Genomic DNA, 22553 nt, shown 5'->3' on the forward strand with positions numbered 1-22553 from the left:
GAATAACTGCACCTTCCTTCATTCGGGGCGAGAGCGCAGGAGGGCACCAAAACGCTGGCAGTGCCCCCAGCTTGCTCTGGCCCGAACCCGCGATATGTGGGCGAAGTGCCACCTAATTAACACACCGTCACTGGGTGGTGGTAAATCCCACACACTTTAGATACGTAAATACAGTAGGCATGAGCAAATGGATAGACTGCAACTACTGTTCGCAACAAAAATTGAAAGAGTTTTAGTAAAAAAGAAGAAACTTCAAAAACAAAATTGAAAAACACTGGCGGTATAACATAGAAGAGAGTCAAAGACGAGTGCTGTTAAAAAGTCACTAAGCAGTCTTAACTTTATCGTCAAGATTGTCAAACAAAAAATTCCCTTCAGTGATAGCAGAAATACTTGCGAGACGTACACAAACACATTCAGCCTCTTCAGCATTCATTTTGTGAAGATTTTTAGAAAGTTTTCACAAGTTACTGTCAAATCCAAAAGACCCTAAAGCTTCCAAATATAGGTGAAAACTTCTTAGAACATCCATTAAATGAACAAATCAAGCTGCTTTGATTTCTGTCTAGACAACACTGCTCTTTAAGCTAGATGCTATGTACCATGTTGCCACATATGTGAACTGCCTAGGCACATATTGAAGTGGGCAAGGGGCATGACTAAACTTTAAAATGAAATTTCTCAATAAAAAAAATTTCTTTTGTCACAAAAGAAACACTTACGAGATGTATTAAGATACAGGAACATGAAAAATAGATACATGACATGGCTGCAGAAAGTCCCTTGAATATCTTCAAACAAGCTTCCTTCCACAAGCAAAAAATTCATGAGGAGTACTGAGAACTGAACCTAAATGAGCATTAATTTTTACAAAGAAGTTGCACTAAATTTATGCTGCCCTGGCTGGCATCAGTTTGGAGTTATAGGAGAAAAAAAAAAAAATGGAGCTGACAAAGCAGTCTAAATGCACCATGCACGTTTACTATAGGAATCAAAGAATGGCTTCATGTGTTTATGAATCAAAAGGCATGAGCCAATCAACACTATAACTTCATCTTTCCAGATTCAGAAAGAAAACTGCATAATACATTGAGCTCACACAACTCACAGCCTTCATGTTCCATGCTCTCACAGGTAACAATAATGTACTATCAGCGCCAAATGAAATGCGAACAAAACACCTGAAACGCAAGCACAAAAAATCAAACATACTAGAGGATGGAGGTGAAATACAGGCGTGGGCTATTAACAGTTCAGAAGAGCGGTCTTTTCGGCTTCGATGGGAAAATCAACTGCTCATGTATTTTGCCTCCCTAGTTTAATATCTGCGATTTGTGCTGTTCGCGTTTCAATTGGCTTGTTCGCGTTTCAATTGACGCTGACAGTACTCTGCAATAATACTTTTATGAGCCCTCCCTTTTCACTTTAGTATTGAATTACCTAGATATTTAGCATAATACTTACTTTTTCCCCCAAAACTGCATGACAAAAAAAGTAACACAATCAAAATCAATAAACAAGTATCCAATGTGGTACAGACATATTTGCTGTGCTGACTCTTTTTGAAGCATGCTCCAGTTTTCACATGGGCTTGCCTTGGAAATAGTCTGACAGCTAACTTTATTGTGCTTATTACACACAACCCTTGTATTTAAGAGGGCTAGCCTTTTTGGGGACTGTGGGGTTTTAACATCCCGAAGCGACTGAGGCTATGAGAAACGTTGCCGCGGAGGGCACTGGATTGGTTTAAACCGCGGTGGAGAGCACCGGATTGGTTTAAACACACGGGGTTCTTTATAACATGCACTGACATCACACAGCACATGGGTGTATTTGTATTTCACCTCCACTGGAACACTGCCGTCGCGGCTGGGATCAAACCCGCTACCTTGGGATCACCAGTCGAACGCCAAAGACATTGAGAAACCATGAAAGTTCCTAGCCAATTTGACGCTACCATAATAATTTGCATATAAAATAATTTGCAATACTTACTTCTCACCCTTCCTGCATTATAAAAAGACTGATACAAGATCAATATCAATTAACAAATATCTTAACTTCTGAAAATATGTATAAATGACATATTTAGCGCTGACTATTTTAAGTGTGTGCTGAGTTCCATACACATTCGGCTTGGCAGTGACCTGCACTACGTTCTTTCTGTCAATTGTGCTCAATCCACCCAATCAGGAAGGCTAGTCCAATGCAAGCTGCCGCATTAATGAGCAAATAAACCATACTTACTTCACTAAACCAGACTCTTCTACACATGCCTTCATCATAAATTAAGTTCAACAGTAGAATGCCACAAACTATGCATTGCAAAATGAATTCACACCCAAACACACTGCAAGCACAGCAACTAATCCAGTACCTGTTTGGTTACAGATCTGCTCGACAAATCCATGCAAGCGAGTAACTTTTAGTAAAACCTACTTAAATTTGCAGAACAAGAACTTAAACACAGTCATCCACACATCATATTAGCCGCACAGCTTATACCAACTGCAGCAGTGTATTACTAAGCAGCAGCTGACCTAATTAGAATGGTAAATATAATATATGCCCGGTCAACCTTATCAGTACATAACATCATGTGCCAAATTGCCAGGTAAAAAATTAAAACATGCTCCTTATTTTCAGAAATCTACGTCTGAAACATTCGTCATTTAACAACCTAAAAATGAGAAAGAGCCGTACAAGTGCATTCTTTCCAAGAAGCAAGCCAGAGTGTAGTGCACTGCACGGGCTCGGGCCGGCCCGAAAGCCAAGCCGGGACATGATCTGTTTTGCCGGGCCTGGGCCGGGCCCAGGCCTGAAGTTGCGGGCCTGGGCCGGGCTCGGGCTTAAAGCTACGGACCCGAGTCTGGCTTGGGTCTGTAGAGAAACGGCTGGTGTCCGACTATTCATTCACTATTGCAGAGTGAAGTACAGAACTGTGGCATTAGAGCAGCGACACGGATGAGCTACGGGTTATAGTACGCGCTGAGAAAAAAACTATGCTTTATTCATCTACTTGTTTATTTCCTTATTCCACGCCGCGGTGGCTTAGTGGTCAAGGTGCTTGATTACTGAGCCGGGGAACCCGGGTTTGCTCCTAGCCTCGGCGGCCGCATTTCCACTTAGGCGGCATGATAGCCAAGCACTTTGTAGTATCATTGCTCATTGAAGAAACTCAGGTGGTCGAAATGATCCGGAGCCCTCTGCTTCGGTGTCTCTCACAGCCTGACTCCCCTTGGGCCCTTAAGCCCCAAAAACATAGCTTTTATTTTATAGCTATATTTTTCTCATGTGAGAAAATTCACAAACTAAAGCGCGTTTGGTTTTCTTTTTGATCAGCTGACTGGAACGTCTCGTAAATGAAATAGCCACAAAAGCTCGCGAGAGTTAGTAAATCTCATCTCATAACCACATCTACCCCTCCTCGCTTCTTCAGACTGGTTGTCATGACAAGTGTTTTGCCTTGTAAGTTATCATGTGGTTCACGCATTATACCGGGTGTTTTTTTTTAGAAGGTCCAAAATTTTTAAAAAAAGGTAAATTGCTTTAGATTTATTTTAGCACTGGGGCAATACTGGAGGCTACGGCGGGCGACAGGCAAGAGGAAAACGGTTTTAATTAGTTCGCTGATTAACTAAATATGTTAATGAACTTTTCTCATTTTTATTTTAGGGGTTATGTTGTATTCGCAGAATTGGAGATCGTCCTCCAAACAGTCCAACCGAGAAAAAACAATTTTAATTAAAAATTTTTCACGCACGGTACGAGGCGCAAAAAAGTCACCCTGGTAGGCATCTTCACACCGTAACTCAGCGGCAGGGAGCGCCTCTGACGTAGTTCGCTCCGCCCTGCGCTTTGCGTCACACGGCTGATATCACCTGAAGACCGGACAGGCGGCCTGCGCTATCGCTGCTTGTTTCGATTCGCTCCGCGGCCTCACAAAATGCCGCGTTGGAACAAAAACGCACTGACACAGAGCGTAGGGCGGAGCGAGCTACGTCACAGGCGCTCACAGACGCTGTGTTACAGTGTGAAGCTGCCTACCAGGGTGATTTTTCTCGCTTCGTAACGCGCGCAAAAAATTTTTTCATTAAATTTTTTTTCTTGGCTGGACTGCTTGGAAGACGATCTCCAATTCTGCTACTACAACATATCCCCTAAAATAAAAATTATAAAAGTTAATTAACATACTCAGTTAATCAGCGAACTAATTAAAGTAGTTTGCCTCTTACCTGGCGTCTGCCGTAGCCCTCAGTATAGCCCCAGGGTTAAAATCAATCTAAAGGAATTTACCTTTCGTTAAAATTTTTGGACCTTCTAAACAAAAAAACACCCGGTATTCTGCTCCACTAGTAAGAGTAAGATTCAACCGGTCTTAACTGGCCATTTATTTATTTATTATACCCTCAGGGTACAAATGTACATTATAGAGGGGAGGGGCGGATGCAGAGGCATATGCATTGTACACAAAAAAGTTATTAGTAAAAAATATACACAATCTCTGTAAAACCAGAACAAAACCAATAAGCATACAAAGAATGAAAAAGAACAAAGGTACAAAGAGTAAATTACGAAATCGGTAACGGTGTTAATAAATGAAAAAAAAATATGACAAAGAAAACAAATAAAAAACAAGGAATACAGTTCCTAATAAACAAACAGCCATAATGGGAATATGAACGCCATCTATGAAAGCCATGATGATGATATGAGCACCAGCTATGAAAAGAAACTTTGTAATGTGGATTTAAAGTTCTCAATTTCAGATATGCTTGTTAGTGATGCTGGTAGGTTATTCCAGTCATTGCTTGTCCGAGGAATAAACGAGTATGAATATGCAAGCGTATTTGAGTGTGGAATATGTACCTTTTTGCTGTGGTCACTGGTGAGTTGAAATGTATGACGGTGGTTGAACCCAAAGATAGCGCAAGGTTGTGTTATGGTAGTATATTTTATGAAAGAGAGACAGGCGAGATAGCTTTCTTCGGGTCGATAAAAGTGGTAGTGTAAGTAGGTTTTCATATTAGTAACACTAGCGGTCCTTTGGTAGTTGTTTAAGATAAACCGGGCTGAGCGATTTTGTATTGCCTCAAGAGAATGTATGAGTGTTACGTGACCGGGATCCTAGACAGATGACGCGTATTCAAGTTGTGGACGAATGTAAGTTGTGTACAATAATAATTTTAATGATGATGATGCAAGGCAGAAATTACGGCGTAAATATCCAAGGGTGCTATAATGGCTTTAGAAGTGATATAATTGACATGCGATTTCCAAGATAGATTATTGGTAATGTGAACTCCCAGATACCGGTATGATGTCACCGATTCTAATGAGACGTTATTAAGCATATATGTGCCATTGATCGTTCGCCATCCCAAAACATACCTATACACTATTAGAAATGCATTCGGGAAGAACATAATAGTTTAGGACGCTTATAGTCTTCAAAACACAGACTGTGAAATACTCAAGCCTTCCAGCTTTTCGTTTCTGCTGAAAGACGACCAGTTCGGCTATGAGTTCAACCTGTAAGATCGCGTTCACTAAATAAATGTCATCTCACTGCTTGCTAGGCAGCTTTAATGTTTATACTTCCGGGCGGCAAAATATAACTGATTAAAATCATGGGGGATGCAAAGTGGTCTATAACGCACGTATGCAGCCCTTTTTATTTGGCTCTCGGAACTTCCGAGTTTATCTCTGTGCACCTACACGAGATCACTGTCCAAAAGACAAGCCTGGCAAGCACTACTCTTAATCACTTCCTTCTGAATTAAAAAGAACCAACTTTCTGCAAGCCAAACTGTGGTTTCAGAACCTTTGTTGGCCAGTTTCTTATCGGTCTAGTAGCGGTCTACTTGCTCAGAGTGAGCAGTATACCTCAAGTCGAAACGGGCCTGGCCGGGCCCGGGCTGGGCTTCCCGGGCCAGGCCGGGCTCGCTAGAGCGATAATTTAGCGGGCCTGGGCCGGGCTCGGGCTTCAGATCTCGGGCCCAGGCCAGGCTTGGGCCTAAGTTTGAGTAAATAAGAATGCCAAAGCAAATGAAGATACAAATCTAAGCTTAAAAACACCTAAAGTTGACCTTTGATCCTGCTATTACAGAAGCAGGTAATTTAACAAAATATTTATGTTTAAATGCTAACATTTTCAGCCACACATTTCTTTCATTAGTGAAACCAATGCATAAGTTAAAAGTATGACATTTGACTTAGACTGCTGCACTCACAGCTTATGATACCCTGTGGCATCACAAACACGTCAAATAAAACTTCTCACCCTGTGGCATCACATACACGTCAAATAAAACTTCTCAAACAGACATGAACAACTTCAGATGAAAAATTTGGAGCTCTTGCAGCATGCTCATGCAAGCATATTATCGTGAGCAAGTTTAATGCAAAAATAGTATGCAACTTGCACATAAGTCTTGAGCAGGGGCTGGTTGGTAAGGCATTGCTTTACAATTGACATGTTGCCAGTGATGCACAGACTGCAACTGCCATCTAGTATCTTAACAAAACAGAGACCTTGACTAAATCAGCATCAAAAACAAAGCGACTTCGGGAAACATACCTGCTGAAGATGCATGCTGTTCTTCGCATGTATCTAGATGGTAGCTACACGTTGCCAGTGATGCACAGACTGCAACTGCCATCTAGTATCTTAACAAAACTGAGACCTTGACCAAATCAGCATCAAAAACAAAGGGACTTCGGGAAACATACCTGCTGAAGATGCATGCTGTTGTTCGCATGTATCTAGACGGTAACTCAGTACATCATGGCTGACTTTCGTAAAGCTTTTTGACCTTTCAAAAAGGCTGACTTTCATGTCTTTTTTCCACGTGCTATGTATCTAACAAGCATAAGCAAGAAGTAAACAGCTGTGCAGAAGTGCACCCTCCTAGCTTTGTTGGTGTTGTAACTTGCAGCATGCCAGATGCAAATAATTGCACACTACTGCTTGTATCATTTTTGACTAGCTTAAGCACCACAGGGCACAACCACCTGCAAAAACCACACTTACCTTGTGGTGACGGATGCCCCTGCGTGACCAGGATGTCTGCTGTAAGGTCGCTGAGCTGCCGTTGCAGGTCATTTAGACGAGAGTTGGCTTTTTTGACTATGGAGTTCACGTGGGCCAGGCTCTTGCGGTCGGTGGTAGCCTTACGCAAGTTCTCAGCACCCTCTTTGATCTTAAGTTCTTTGCGCATGTCCTCCTTGAGCTTGCGCTTGAGCTCCTCCAACTGTCGCTGCAGGCTTGGCTCACTGCTGTTGCCGCTGCCATCGCTGGCCCCCCGTGATGATCCACACAAGCCGTACTTGCCAGCTATCTCCTGAGAGGCCACTCTGCTCATGTCTGGAGCCCAGACTGGAAAGGAAAAGCAAAGTCAAGCCAACACCAACACAGAATGCTCTTTGGCACCTGTAATACATTGAGGATTTCATAATCGACTGCTTTAGCCATCTATAGAACTGATATCAATTGGCCACATTTTAATAATCCCAATACCAAAAAAAAAAAATTGGTATGGTATGTGCAGTTTAACGCCCGTAAGCTGCACATGAGCTATGAAGGAAACCATAGAGTAGGGCAGCAGATTGATTTCAACTGCCTGGTGTTCCTTAATGTGCACTGACAATGCATAGCACGGGGGTGGTTTTGTATTGCAGTGGAGGCAAAACGCAGCCGCCAGGGCTGCGATTCAATCCCGTGTCCTTGGGCTCAACAGCTGAACACCACAGCCAATAAGTTATTACAAGTAAAAAATAAATACTACCGGGAAAAATATGAGCAAAGGGCTGCAATATGAACTGATTCACAACAGACATTTAGCGGCAGGTTACAGTGGAAATCGCATGAATAATCTTAGTTTATCGTCGCAACAATAGCGCAAGCTGCAGTAGCACCATCTGGTGTTAAAATGTGAAAACTTTTTTGTACTTAGCCAAGGTTATCCAAGCCGTATCACGTAGATAGTCAGTTCCATGGCCAGTTCAGTCAAGCCACGGCCTGCTTTTTTTTTTCCGGTAACTGAACCGAGCAAAGTTTTTAATATCATGTTGAGTTCTTCCGGACCCTACTGCCTACCGTCGAAACAACTGCTTTTGGCAAGGCTATGATTACCTTGGCTTAAGAAACTAAATTAAGGCAATCCACAGTAGGCGGTGTCTTGCTAGGGTTAAAGGGACAGTGAGGAGAGCTCCATTAATATTTTTTTTAAAGCAAAATCCGATAGTTCGACATTTCGTGGCTTTGTTGCCACTTGGCCGGCAGCGAAAGATGCATTTATTTCTAAGAAATTTGGATTCGAAGTTGAAAAAGTTTTTCCCACCGCTCTAATTCAAACTTGGGAGTCTTATGACGACACAGGACTAAGTGATGTGCACATGACGTAACGCAGACTCCGTGATTTCTGGTGGCCAGCAGTGCGGCCTAGCAGCAGCCGAAAAAAGAAAGCTACCACCGGCCGCACGTTGAAGGCATCTATCGGCTATTGCGGCCGCCGCTACCATCGCTTCGTTTACCTTTGCACCGGCGTTTTGTCAGCGTTACGATGCATCCCGTTCTCGAAGTCGTCAACGAAGTTCTCGCAAATAGACACCTTTAGCATACCGCGTACCTTGTTACCGTTAGCGGAATACCGGGAGCCCACCTACTGCCGGTGAGCAGGCGCTGATTGGCCCCGATGCTGCAGGCGCGCACGTAGCTGCCGGGTATGTTGCGCCGTCTGGCGATGTCAAGAAGATTTGCGCATGCATTGGCTGCGCCTCAGTGATTCGTGGCTTCTCGTATCCTAGTGTGGCTAGAACCAATGGTTCTAGCAACACTGTTCTGTCCTATGACGTCATCACGCTTGTACTTGCGAGTTTGGCCTGTGGCGGCGATACCTGTATTTTGGTTCTTGCTCTTTTTTACGTTACAAGAGCTTTGTCGTGTGGCATTTTTGTAATCAGGAGCTGGTATTCTGTCGATACAAGCCAACTTCAATTTCTCCCCAGTATCCCTTAAACGGCGGAATCTTTGCACAGAATCAAAAATAGATCAAGTTTATCCGTCGTTCGTTCTGCTCTTGACGAGAAGAGGCAAAGCGAATATCATGAGTACCATTTAAAGGCAATGAGTATGCCAAAAAACCTGACAACATTGACGAATTCTCTCTGAAGCGGGTGACGTGGGTGCCACCATGTTCACAACGCTATTTTGCCTAGCGCAGGCAAGAGCACGCACGCTAAGTTAGAAAAACAGTGCACGTAACACAAATGAAAGTAAAACCTCATATATCTGTGTACGCTCTACTAAAAATCTCTAATAACTCTGCTCCTGAAATAAACTTCAAGCAATGCAATTCGCACAGCACAGTAAAACAAAACTGAGAGCACACCAACAAATTGCATAAAAAGCACGGCTTGCATTGCACTGCCAAGCATTGCATGGCTTGGACCTCCTATAGTGTCATGGACTTGGTTTGGTTTGTTGGGATTTAACGTCCCAAAGCGACTCAGACTATGAGGGACGCCATAGTGAAGGGCTCCGGAAATTTCGACCACTTGGGGTTCTTCAATGTACACTGACATTGCACAGCACACGGGCCTCTAGAATTTCGCCTCCATGGAAATTCAACCGCCACTGCCGGGATCAAACCTGCGCCTTTCGGGTCAGCAGCCGAGCGCTATAACCACTGAGCCACCGCGACGGCTGTCATGTACTTGGATCACACGCATGATCTTAATCACATCTATACACTGCGCATATTTATTTTAAATATCCCAAGCTTAGTCAGCAACCCGTCAAACCTCAATTACCAGCCATATAATAAATAAAGTCATCATGAAATGGGCACAAAAACACAGAACAGAACACATTCAGGCAAAAAGGCAGACCTGTAGCATCCCATTAGCGCAATTAAAGTAAGGTTCCTTTTTCAAACAAAATTTGAATTAAAACGGTGTTCATCCTGCAATTAACCGCACCCATCAAACACTATGGTGCAGCATTCGGCTCTTGGATTACCAATAAGTCATCTTCAATGTTTAGCATTCTGAAATTTGCGAAGTGGATATCATTTGTAAAACTGTTTCTACTGATCAGAATCACATGCACAAAAAAAAAAAGCCCCAATGATATCTAAGAAATTGAAAAGCAAATGTCCTGCTAGAAATATTTAGTAATAACCACAACTGAACTAACCATTCTTAAAAAGCAGCAACATTTGAGAGTACATATATATTACGGAGCAAAGCAGCAATGGCTTTTTTCACTCCAGTTTTTCCTTGCACTTTAAGTAGTATTTTCATGGGCAATGAATCCCTTCCCAAGCGAAAGCAACCACGTATCAGGTGACTAATACCTCATGCCTTCAAGTGGCAGTGGAGTGACATAGCTTCTGACCATGTTTTGCCAGTGCGGATGAGACAGTCTGCTTGGCCAACACAAATGATCCCCCCCCCCCCCCCTTTTCTAGGCAGAGACTGATACAGGTTTTTTTCGTGTGTGGCAAGTTTACAGCCCTGGTTCTGTGAGGTGTCCATGGCGGCATCCCTATTTTAGCCGGCGGTTCGTATAGTAGCAATGCTCTGTCCCCCTTTGCTCCCAGCTAACTGTGTGATTGTGGTGTATGGGAGGGACTGCCAATGGCTGGCAACATCTACATCCCATCCCTAGGTGCCAGGCTCCCTTGTGTGAATACCGCCTTAAGAGCAGAGATTGCCCACAAGCACCTTTCATTCAATAGGTGCCTCGACAATTGAAAAACATCCCTTAGAGAACAGCATCACCAATGCATTTGCCATCTTGTAAGCCATACATATGACGAGTCATCTGCTAGTAGCCCACTTGTGACCAGCACAGTGCCTCAAGGTACCCTAAGCGCTCAATACTACGCAGTGCACACATACTCTCATGCAAACAGACTGGTACAAGTAAATTTGCAGAGGAAAACAAAAAGATACAGTTGCATACTTAGACACCTAACATGATAATCAGGTTCATAGCTACTTCATAAATAAGCATGAATCAATGGATAGAAACGCTTGCTCAGACAGCAATCAGCATGCAGTGTTGGGATAGCCACAACACAGCATGTTGACCAAAAGGCCATTAGCCACAGAATGTTTACTTATTGTTCACGGGGGTGACTCAGGCTATGAGGGACGCCGTAGTGAAGGCTCCGGAAATTTCGACCATCTGGTGTTCTTTAACGTGCACTGACATAGCACAGTACATGGGCGAATTTCGCCCCCATCGAAATTCGACCACCACAGCTGGGATCGAACCCGCGTCTTTCGGATTGGCAGCCATAGAAAGTGATTTTGAAAAATGCTAGGTTGAATTCATACTCCTTGATATAAATTCTCTGCCCACTGTTCTGTACAGCAACTACCAGTGTAATGCCTCGGTTAAAGTTTCAAGACCAACAGCAAATTTCACACACTTAAATTAATCTATTTATAGTCTTGACTTGAAAAACTATGAAAAGAGTTTTTTTTTTTTTTTTAAAGACATTATCATGGCACTAAGAATTAAAGCCCAATAAAGTACAGCCACATTTTCTTGGTTTTATGGGGTTTAACACCCCAAAGCAACTCAGGCTACGAGACACACCGTAGCGAAGGACTTTTGAAATTTCGACCGCCTGGGGTTCTTTAACATGCACTGACATCGCACAGTAAATGGGCCTCTAGAATTTTGCCTCCACCGAAATTCAGCTATGTTTTATTATGAAGAGTGCTGGTTTTAGTGATACTGGAGAAGTGGTACAAAAGAAAATAAAACAGCCTGTATGCAGTCCCATCAAATGATATTCTATGCAATGCTCTGTAAGCTTAAGACAGCTTAACGAAGAGATGCAAATATTATTTTGCATTAGCATTTTGAACTTCGAGCAGGTAAACGAAAAAGTAATTGAATGAAAACAGCAGACTGAATTCATTCAGACTCATTCATCTATACATAATATCTCCGTTTCCCAAGACAGGTTTCCACTACAGTGTGACTTAAACCAGCAACCCTATTTGGAGAGAAGCTCTTTTACAGGTGAAAGACTCTGCCCTACAGCAGCCTATAGCATCACTTAAAAGACGGCTAGGCAAACACTAACCCGTCCATACAACTACACTGTGTGCTCTAGCAGCTCTGAAACGCTTCGTTTGAGACGTCGCAGATGCCTAGGACGGTGCACGGGAACAAAAACAAAGGCCACCATGCAAGCCCTTGTCAAGCAGAGACAGGAAATGGCATGCGTCCGACAGGCAGAACAACACACTCCTCTCATGAGGCTTTCATGAGGAACAGCGTGGAAGCACTCACTGGGATTTGAAATCCCAGTGAGTGCTACATTACTATCAGCCAAAGCTAAAATGCTGAATAGACAAACTCATTCTTCACACAGCAGAAAGGATGGCCACGAGAAAGATTGCCACCATGAGCATCGAATATCAACTGGCGGTTTTATTCCTGGAAGCCCGAAAATAAAGCCTCTGACTGCATTTTTGTGCTTTCCAAAATAAAACGACCAGTTGATAGGCACCGCTGTTGCTGCTAGCTTTTCTCTTGTACTGTCTTTCGCGATGTGTCAAGAATGAATGTGTACCAACAAACCCAACTTACTATGCGTGTGCAAAGAATTGTAACCAAGATTTTTGACAGGTTGCATGCATGCCATTTAAGCACTCAATCATTAAAACTACTGATTATTAAAACTCCAGCACGGTTTGTAGGTAACATGAGTTCTCAGTACAACGTAGCACATGATAAAATGGATGTGATCTAATGTGAGAGCGAAAATGTACTTTATCAGACATTTGTGTTTGCTCACTATTGAAATGACACAATCACATTCCAATTTGAAGTCACCTCAGTGATTTAGTAGGCTCCAAAAAGGTTTTCCACATATAAACCTTCTTGGGAAAACAAATGCGTACCATAATGGTACACACTACATGAAATGCAATATAGTGCAGACACCAGCAAAGCCCATGTCCTTGTAATGTCACACACTAAACACAACGAAGCCATTTAGATTAATTTTAAGCAAAAGAAAAAAAAAACAAGCTTATGCTAGTATGTCCACCAATAAACACTGCTTCCATTCAGACATGGCAGTAATTAAATTATTGCAATTAAACTACTTTTTCCAGCAACTAGTGGTTTGGTTTATGGGGTTTAACATCCCAAAGCGACTCAGGCTGTGAGGGACGCTGTAGTGAAGGGCTCCAGAAATTTCGACCACCTGGTGTTCTTTAACGTGCATTGACATCGCACACAGAAGACAGGCCTCTAGAATTTCGCCTCCATCGAAATTCGACCACCGTGGCCGGGATCGAACACGCGTTTTTTGGGTCAGCAAACGAGCACCATAACCACTAAGCCACTGCAGAGGCTCTCAGCAATTTGTAATGTAACTAAATTACTTTTCTGGGCTAGGAATTTAGTAGTGTAATGAATTACTTTGGGGCAGTACTTTCATGGCAGAAGCAATTAATTACTAGCAAAACTACTTTTGCTGATTACTGAGTCCATGCTCCTCCTTGTATCGGCCATGCTTTGGCCTCGCGTTTGCAAGGTTGGCCGTCTACAAAGCAAGAAAAACGGGCAAAAAGTAATAGGCAGCACTCCAGCGAAGCAGCGCACGCGGACGAGAGGCGATGTGTGCACGGATATCAGCACCACTGTATCTGTAGGTAAGCCGAGTGTGACATGTGCCGCCGTTCTATGTAAGCCGAGTGATACGTGTGCTCGCATTCTCTGTTTGTGGCGCACACGCTCTTAACTTGTGTGCCCTTTCCCCTTGAGGCTATAAAATGAGCACGAATAAAGGACACGTTGGCATTCTTGTGCAGACCTTGTCCCGAATATTACTCTACTGACATAACCAATGATACAACCACCTTGGTTATGAGTCTATAGGACTGCTACCATCTTCCAGCAATGTGTACGGTCGCACACACAGACACACCGCAGGGCCACCAGCAGAGCTCCATTAACATGGCATGCCATATTGCACCTTCCTACAGATGCACTGCGAGTGCTTGAGCAAGTACTTCCCTCTAGACTGTTTCATATATATTGTCATGTCGCCACAAGGACAAGAAGTCTCAATTGACACCTAACAAACTTCGTTGTGAGTTTTCAAGAAAACTAGCTTCTGTGACCGGACCTGAAGCCCTGTTTCTAACTCAACCACAACACAGGTGACAGCGTCGCAGCGACACGGTATTTATTTCTGTCTACGGGCCTCCAGAAGAAGCCAATTAAACAGCAGAATTCTGCGCCCTTGTGCATTTCCAGGACGATGAGCATGAACAAGCAGTCTATGCACACTCTCTGTTTACACGTACGAAAAATTCTACAAAATCAAGAGGTTGGGGCCACACTACGCATTCAAAGATGAACTTCTGATTGAAGAGTGCTGCAAGCAATTATACAAATTTTGCGATTAAGTTGACCTCATCTACATCATCAAAGCGGCTGTTCAGTGGACTAGGGCTACCTTTCTCCAAAGAGGAGCAAAATTTCCGATGCCCACTTTGCTACTAAGTGGCGGTGCAAACTAAGAAATCTGAAAATTTTGTAGGTACTATGACCAATGAGCAACTTCTTATGCGTCAAAACTCAAAAGTAATTTTCATTACTTTTGGGAAGTAACTGCAATGTAATGCCTTTACTTTTGAGAGCAGCAATTTGTAATGTAACTTAATTACTTTGCAAAAGTAATTTTGCAATGTATGCTTCCATTATCAAACAGCCAAGCTCATCACAAACAGGCAAATTGTAAAATATGGAATCATGCTGTAACACCTTCCATGCAGACTGTCACTATATAAGTGAAAACACTACAGAAAACATGCTGACAACAGCCATTCTTAACAATATACATAGCAGATATTCCAATTAAGGACACTGATAGTAAAAACGTATCCCCATAGGGACAAACAACAGCATGTTCAAGTGCAACTTTATATAAAGTAATGGCCCAATGTTATCCAATGCTTAACTCTTTCGCTACCGCGCCATAGGCCATCGTTCGCATATGATCGATTCAAATCGCCCGCGCAAAAAAGCTAATTTTGGAGCGTCGTGGACGTGCTACGCCATCTAGTTAGCGAGCACAACTACTGCTGTTTCGATTGCAGCCTTGGTTTCAGTGTTTTGACATGAGGGGGCGCCGTGAAAAATAAAACTTTGAACGGCTGCAGCAGCGTCAGCCGGAGAAAATGGCGTCCGCGTCGCCGCGCGCTCCTCGAAAGCGAAAGCTGACACCGAGCACGTCGGCCGGTTTCGGTTTCGTTTTTTGCTATGAAAGCAGAGGTTATTAGTCGGGCAACAATATACAAACGTCGGATTTCGGTTTCGACAGCTTGACTTCGCCTCGGGAGCCTGGAACGTCAGCGCATACTTGCATATAAGTTCTGTTTTCGTTCGCTGTGTGTTTTCTGCGGTGCATACGGTTTGTAATTGATGACAGTGGTTTATTTTAGTGCTTCAGGGTCTTGATAACGTATGGCGAAGACAGTTTGCCAAATGCTCAAGGTCGCGTCGCGTTTTTCAACCAAGACGACAGCTAGGTGTCCATATCGGCACATCGCTGCGGAGCGGCGCTCGGAGATTCGCTCGACTTCTCGACTTTTTTTTGATGCTCTTCACGGCGGAAATGATGAAGACCGTGTGCGGAAACACTAATAAGTATGCATGGATGAAGATTTTCAGCAAATTCGGCGTGACGGCTCATGGGAAGACGTGAATCTGTTGGATATTCTGATGTTCATTGGAATCATCATATACATTGGAATTGTTGACCTGCCACGACTGTATCTCTACTGAAATACCAGAATAATCTATTCTGGCCCTCTGCCATCAAAAATCATTTCTCAAAATTGGTTTTTCCCTTTTTGTTTGTTCTTTTTTTGCACGTAACGGACCCGGATAATTCAGTGGCGGCAGCTTCTATTGGCAAGACTTGGAAAGTGTCCTGGCTTTTGAACCACATCGATAAAACTTATTTCATCCATCCTGATGTTTTAGAGCTTGCCTAAAATGCCAAATTTTATCAGCTGGCTTTCAGGGAGCAGCTCATTCAAGAAATCTTCGGTTATGATGAGGGAAAAGAAGTCCACGCCCCCAATCCTCCCATAGAATCCATTCAACACCAACCGAAAGGAATGAAAAAAAGAAGAAACTGCAAGCTCGGCTATCAGAGAACAAGGGAGGAACAAAGATAAAACCTTATGTGAAGCACTTGTCAGTCTACCTCTGCTTCACATTTTCACCCTTGATTGCTCTTCACAGTGGCACCACAGTCATGACCCCTGACTTGACAAGCCATGGAAAGTGCAGTAAATTTTTCTCATAGCTGAAACTGTGAATAATGACAGCTATAAACATGTGCAACAGTTTGTATATTCCAGTTTTCCTCTAAGCAAGTTCGGGCTTAGTGCAGCCGGTAATTTTTGTTTTTGCTATATACTTTTTTTGTGTTTTTAGCGAATTTCACAAATAAATGTTCATTTACTTTTGCACAAACAACTCTTCTGTTTGTATCATTCAGAAGTGTAACTAATAAGCTACAATTTCATGCATTGCAATATGTGCTGGCTGTATTAGTTCTTGTGAAAAAAATTTTTATTTCAGTACACTCCAAATTGTGCATTTTTCCGCGGTAGCGAAAGAGTTAAACAGCAGCAGCACAAATAGCAAGAGTTAAATACACGCATTACAGCAACTAAATCTGCACAGTCAGTCATAGTAATACAAAGCATGCATCAGCACCCCAAACTCTTCCTTCGCACAGTATTGTGGAAAGAGGAAAGCTTGCAATGCTTATGTGTAAGTGCACAAGCAGCATTTGCTTGCAGAGGCAGCAAACAATGCTCAATTTTCATTAGGCAATGCATGAAAGAAGCCTGACTGACGAAGCCTGCTCTGTATCATTCTGGCCGAGACTGTACATTCTAAAAACTGCATGCATAACAACAAGAAGATTATGTAGTCTGAACTCTTGACATCCTAATTCGCCATTATGTGAACAAAGCTCTTAATGACACAAAAGCTACAGCAAACCTAGAAACCATGAACAGTTTCTTTGACAACTAACAAGAACATCAAATCTGAGCATGCTAGCAATGACTTCCTGAATGACAATATCTTCAAGAACAGATAAATTGCATAAATCACTTCCTGAGCCCCAGAATTTTTTGTGTGTTCCTAAACACACTGCCCATTTGCACATTTATTTGTTGCTACTTCTATAGGTGAATAACCTATACCCCTGTCACATGGGCACCACAAAGGCCTTTGAGAATCAGGTCTTTATGTTCACAGGTGCACAATGAGCAGCTACATGACATTAGTACTGTGCCTTCGCCGCTAAGATCCTTGGAGGCAAAGGTGCCCATCTGGGACCTTTGGAACCCAGAGGAGCATCCCTCAAATACCGCCAAGGCAGCATCATCCAATATAAGAAAAGTAAAAGAAAACTAAACAGCTATCAATACTTGAAACCATCTTATATATGGTCAAGCCCATGTATAACAAATATGACGGTCACACAGATTGCATTCACCGTATATGAGATTCGTAGTAAGTGGACTTAGCATTTTTTTCAACCAGAAATATAAAGCGAGATGACGGCATTTCTCTCATAGATAAGTTATACACGTCAGCTTCTTCTAAGCAGACCACATTACAGTGCTTTTCAAGCTCTAGTAAGTTTCTCACTGAAGCCAAGCAACAGGCTGCTTTAGGAACATGATTAAACTAACTGCGGTCAAAGCGTTCACGGTAACTGATGGCAGGTTGGCCTCTGCGTCATCACATTCTTAGCAGTTGGAAAGTGCTCATACTTTGCATACAGTGGCCTCGTCAGTGTATCACTTTGGAATGCCAGCGTCATGATCTGCACCTCACAAAGTCATCCCAAGTGAAATCATGTCCAGCAATCAGTGCATCAACAAGTTACAAATCCACAAATGTCTGGTAACGTGGACATTCAACAGTGTCTTCAATCATTTCTTTGCCCATAAACCATGCTTTACAGAAGCATTATCTGATGCACTCAGCCAGCAGTCCCACCCACACGGCTTTAATCTTTTCTACAGCAGCAAACAAAGATATCTAAACCGGAACATTGCCATTTGGTGTGTCAGCTGCTATCAGCATATGCTGTATCTAGCGCCGATGCTAAGAGATCTTAAGCACTTGAATGACGCCCATGTTCAGTGCCTGAATCTTGCACTTTTCATTCCGTGGCGAGAACAGCATTGTCACCACAGTCGGAGAAAAAGTTGGCAAGTACAAGCAGGAACTTCTATTTTTATCGTATGTCATGGCTGAACTCAACAAGCCACTCCTTATGAAACTTATACCTGGTTTCACGCTCCTCAAATAACAAAACTGACGCGTTATGCAAGCCTTCATGCTCGGCCTGTATCGCATGAAAGCGTACCTCCCAAAGTATCACAATTTGCTAGACCTGCCGACGACAAAGGACAGTCGCTGGTCGCAGCTGTTCATCCTCGGGCACAGAGGCACGTTAACGTGAAAATCTGCGGTGCCTTCCACTGGCACAGGTGTCGCCTCTGAAGGCATTCGTGCAACAGCAAGGCAACAGCACCATTTGGTAAAACTTTGCCAATTTGTCAGTAATGTGCGGACTTTCTTGTTGCACTTTTAGGTCCCCACCGTCCTTTTGAGGGCAGGTGTCACGAGGGCTTGAAGGCTTTCCTCAAACTCCACACTTAACAAACGCGCGGGCTTTGAGACAACAGGGCCGAATTTCTGGCGCTTCTTCATTCATTCTAATAGAGTTATGCCACCACGATTGTTCGCTCTAAGACGCAGTCCCATTGCATTAATGTATATTTTGATGGTAGCCCCCCTCCGCATGTAATAAGCGAGCATTCATTATAACTGTGGCAGTTATAAATGGGCTTGACTGTATATAAAAAGATTTACCTGGATTTACTTTTTGAATGGGAGTTCTCATGTTTTAGGTACAGATCTCAAAGCAGTAAAAATGTTGCAGCAACACTGAGTGCCCATGAAAGGCAAGGTGATGACAAAGGTGTGTGTGCTGCTGCTGATGAAAAAGTTGCCAGTAGTTTTTGGTTTGGCTTTATCGGGTTTAACATCCCAAAGCGACTCAGGCTATGAGAGATGCTGCCGTAGAGGGCTCCGAAAAATTTCCACCACCTAGGGTGACATCACACAGTACACAGGCCTCTAGCATTTTGCCTCCATTGAAATGCGACCACCACGGCCGAGATCAAACCCACGTCTTTCAAACAGCAGCCGAGCACTTTAACCACTGAGCCACCACAGTGGCTCTGTTAGTAGTTTTTATATAGAAGAAGTCGATAAAGTAAATTTTTGTGCTCAACAACTGTATAAAACACTCCACTTTAATTTTAAAATTCTCACTTCAGCCGCATTATGCAAGGTGAAAGGTGCTAAAAGTTCAAAAATGTTTGCCTTTGGGCTGCACTGTGTAGCTGCGTCAATGCTTTGAGGTTTTGCTCCTTTGGTGAAAAGAGGTGCCTCTGCTAAAAAAGGCCTTCAAAGAGTGCCATGCAACAGGGGTATAACATTACCTACCTATCTTAACGCTATGCCTGACCTGCATTCAATGATACGAAAGCAGTGTGCAGGCAAGAAATACGAGAGTTCTTTTTAAATGAGACATATGCAGAAACCAAAACTAAGTCAAATTATACTGTAATGGCAAGCAATTTGTTTTGCAAAAACAGCGTGAATGAAAGGGGCCCTTAATGCCTACAAAACCTGCTTGCAAATCCTATTTCAAATAAAAAATTAGCTGTGGTTTATCTACTGTTGAACCTGGTTAGAGAGCAAAAGCTGTGGTGTAACGGGCAACTAGACGCGGCTTGGCATCTAACGTTGAGTGCGTTCCGGACAACTTCGCTACTTGCTTAATTGAAATGTCTGTAATTTACATGCTTATGATTAATTATTCATGAAAGCCTCAGTTCAGTGGGTGCTGCATGATGGCACTACGACTGCCCGCCATGCACGAAGGAAATTTGCCGGAAACATACTTCACTAGTCATTTAATTAGGATATCTGTAATTTACATGCTCATAACTAAATTATTCATGCACACCTCAGTACGTATCTCAAAAATATGTTTCTTCGACATCTGTGCATTCACTAAACGCGCAAAGCACTTCCAAGAGTCGAACAGTCGTGGTAGGGTGGAAGCGTCCTGCGTCTCGCATGCCGGAGGCCCGGGTTCGATTCCCACCTAGGCCACAGTTTTCTTTTTTTTTTTTAACTGAGGCCGCTTCAAGGTCATATCTGCACCATAATATGACCTCCAAGGTTTGTATGCGAGAAGTGGAGCTCTTGCTCAAAAATGACCCAGATCCATGGCTGCTGTACGCATCGAAATGATCCACTGGTGAGAGCCTTCTTTGTCAGCTTGAGCCTTGTAGCTTTAACTGTTTTGAGAGTGGTTTCATTCACTCTTTCTGCAGTGCTACTTTCTGTTCGGCTGCATAGAATACTAAGAGATCAGAGGAAGATCTCAGCACAGAAGACTATAATAACGAAGGGATCATTGGCCCCGTCACTTAGAAAGCAAGGATGCAGCTTTGTTACACTGAACGTGTTCACTTCGGCTAGTTGGTACTTGCTTCCTAAATTCATCATTACTAGCAAAATGGCAAATGCAGGGAAGAAACGACGGAACTAGCTGTTATCCTCTCATTTTCTATCCCGTCTGCATCGACCATTTCACTATTAATCATGAATTTAGGAAGCTACAGTGAAGTAGAATATATTCTAAATCCCGTACATTCTAGCTACTGTACTTTTTCGCTGCCAAAGTGTGAGCACAAGAAAAGAAGGTTGTCATATCAGCACTTGTGTCAAAAGCCTACTATTCACATTTACTTGCTTATGCTCCTGAAACATAGCAGTGCGCTGATTGCACACAATGAATGTCTAACTGCTTTTCTGCTGAATTTAATGCATAATCACTTTAAGGCTTATATTCATAAACAGAACTTGAATTACTATTGTAGGAATAAAGTTTTTGGAACAAAACTGGTTCAAATCTAGAGTTTCACATCGAAAAGACCAAATCCGAAGTTTACGGGCTAACACATACCAAATTATTTTTGCATAATTTTTCATTACATATGGTGGTGCAGAGTGGCTCTAAATAACATGCATAAATAAAGCATATCACATCAGCTTGGACACTGCTATGGTTTGTGCAGAAAAGAAAACTTCCACGTTTTTCTCAGTTCCTGATTGGGTGGATTTGGCTCATTTGAAAAAAAAAATATTGAAAGAACAAAATTTAGATCCAGGGAAAAAAGCAATAAAAATAGCTTTCTTTCATCCTGGAACTTACCACTTAGCGACTCACCTCTATCCTGCATTAGTTAAAAACAAGCATAAAGACAAGAAAAAGTAGCAGCATTACAAATTAAATCAAAGGACACTAAATAAGGCTGATTTGCTTTATGCGGTTTAATGTCACGAAGAAACTCTGGCTATGAGGAACACCGAAGTGAAAGGCTGCGGACAATTCCAACCAGCTAGGGTTCTTTAGCGTGCACTGACATCGCATAGTACACGGGTCTCTAGCATTTCACCTTCACCAAAATGTGACTGCCACAGCCGGTCATGAAAGCTAATAAAATAGAAAAATAGGAGACCACAGTAGTACAGCCACTATCATTGCACAGGAGCAAACATATGACCATAGCTGTCTATTTTACCTGACGTCCTATGTTATTGACCAGCGTTTCTTGAAACACTTGCATTAAATCGAATATACTTGCGCAAAAAATGGGGAAGAAAAGAGATGTAACGACAGGACAGAGTACAAACTCCCAACTGGTTTTATTCTTGAGACACATCTGCATTTATACCCAGGAGAAATTAGTCATTGAAGGAATCTGAAATATACATGTGTGCACTCAATCAGCACCACCGCCACCCAGCAAGATATGAAGAGGCCATGTTTCAACATTGCTATGAAGAGCAAACCAAAGGTTCTTTGCCGCACTTAAAAGGCCACAGGTGAGGAAGATGAAAGAACTACACTCACAAACACACATACACAAACACGCACGCACGACTGCGCGAGCGCAGACACCCATACGCACCTACACACACACATGCACTCATGCAGACGTAACAAAGTATCTTCATGGCAAAGCCAAGTCATATCTAGTCAACTCATAACAATGCAAAGGAAACAATCCACCTACAGCACAACCGATACACAGCAAGTCAAAGAGCTAAACTAATCTCATAAAGGCATCTAAAACCTATGCAAAAGCCATGTCAATGATAAACACAAACCACTGCTAAGCAATACACACAAAAACACAAAAGAACACAAAAAGCCTGGCTTAGCAATGGTTGCTTACCAATGCTTAGCAAAACACAAAACCACTGCTTAGCAATGGTTGTGTGTTTTATTACTGACACAGCTTTTGCCTAGGTTTTAGATGCCTTTATGAGATTAGATTAGCCCTCTGACTTGCTGTGTATCAGTTGTACTGTAGGTTGATTG

General features: G+C 42.7%; 1 protein-coding gene across 1 annotated transcript in view; it reads right to left on the bottom strand.

The window, feature by feature from the left end:
- Pkn (serine/threonine-protein kinase N) overlaps nucleotides 1-22553 on the bottom strand; it is a 96551-nt gene that overhangs the window by 70079 nt on the left and 3919 nt on the right. The window contains exon 3 of the mRNA XM_089580683.1: nucleotides 7034-7378. Coding sequence (XP_089436809.1) covers nucleotides 7034-7364 — 331 coding nt within the window. The 5' untranslated portion in view covers nucleotides 7365-7378. The remainder of the gene's footprint in view (nucleotides 1-7033; nucleotides 7379-22553) is intronic.

This window comes from Amblyomma mixtum, chromosome 3 (genome assembly GCF_055824585.1).
Source record: "Amblyomma mixtum isolate Tamu chromosome 3, ASM5582458v1, whole genome shotgun sequence".
Lineage (NCBI taxonomy): Eukaryota > Metazoa > Arthropoda > Arachnida > Ixodida > Ixodidae > Amblyomma > Amblyomma mixtum.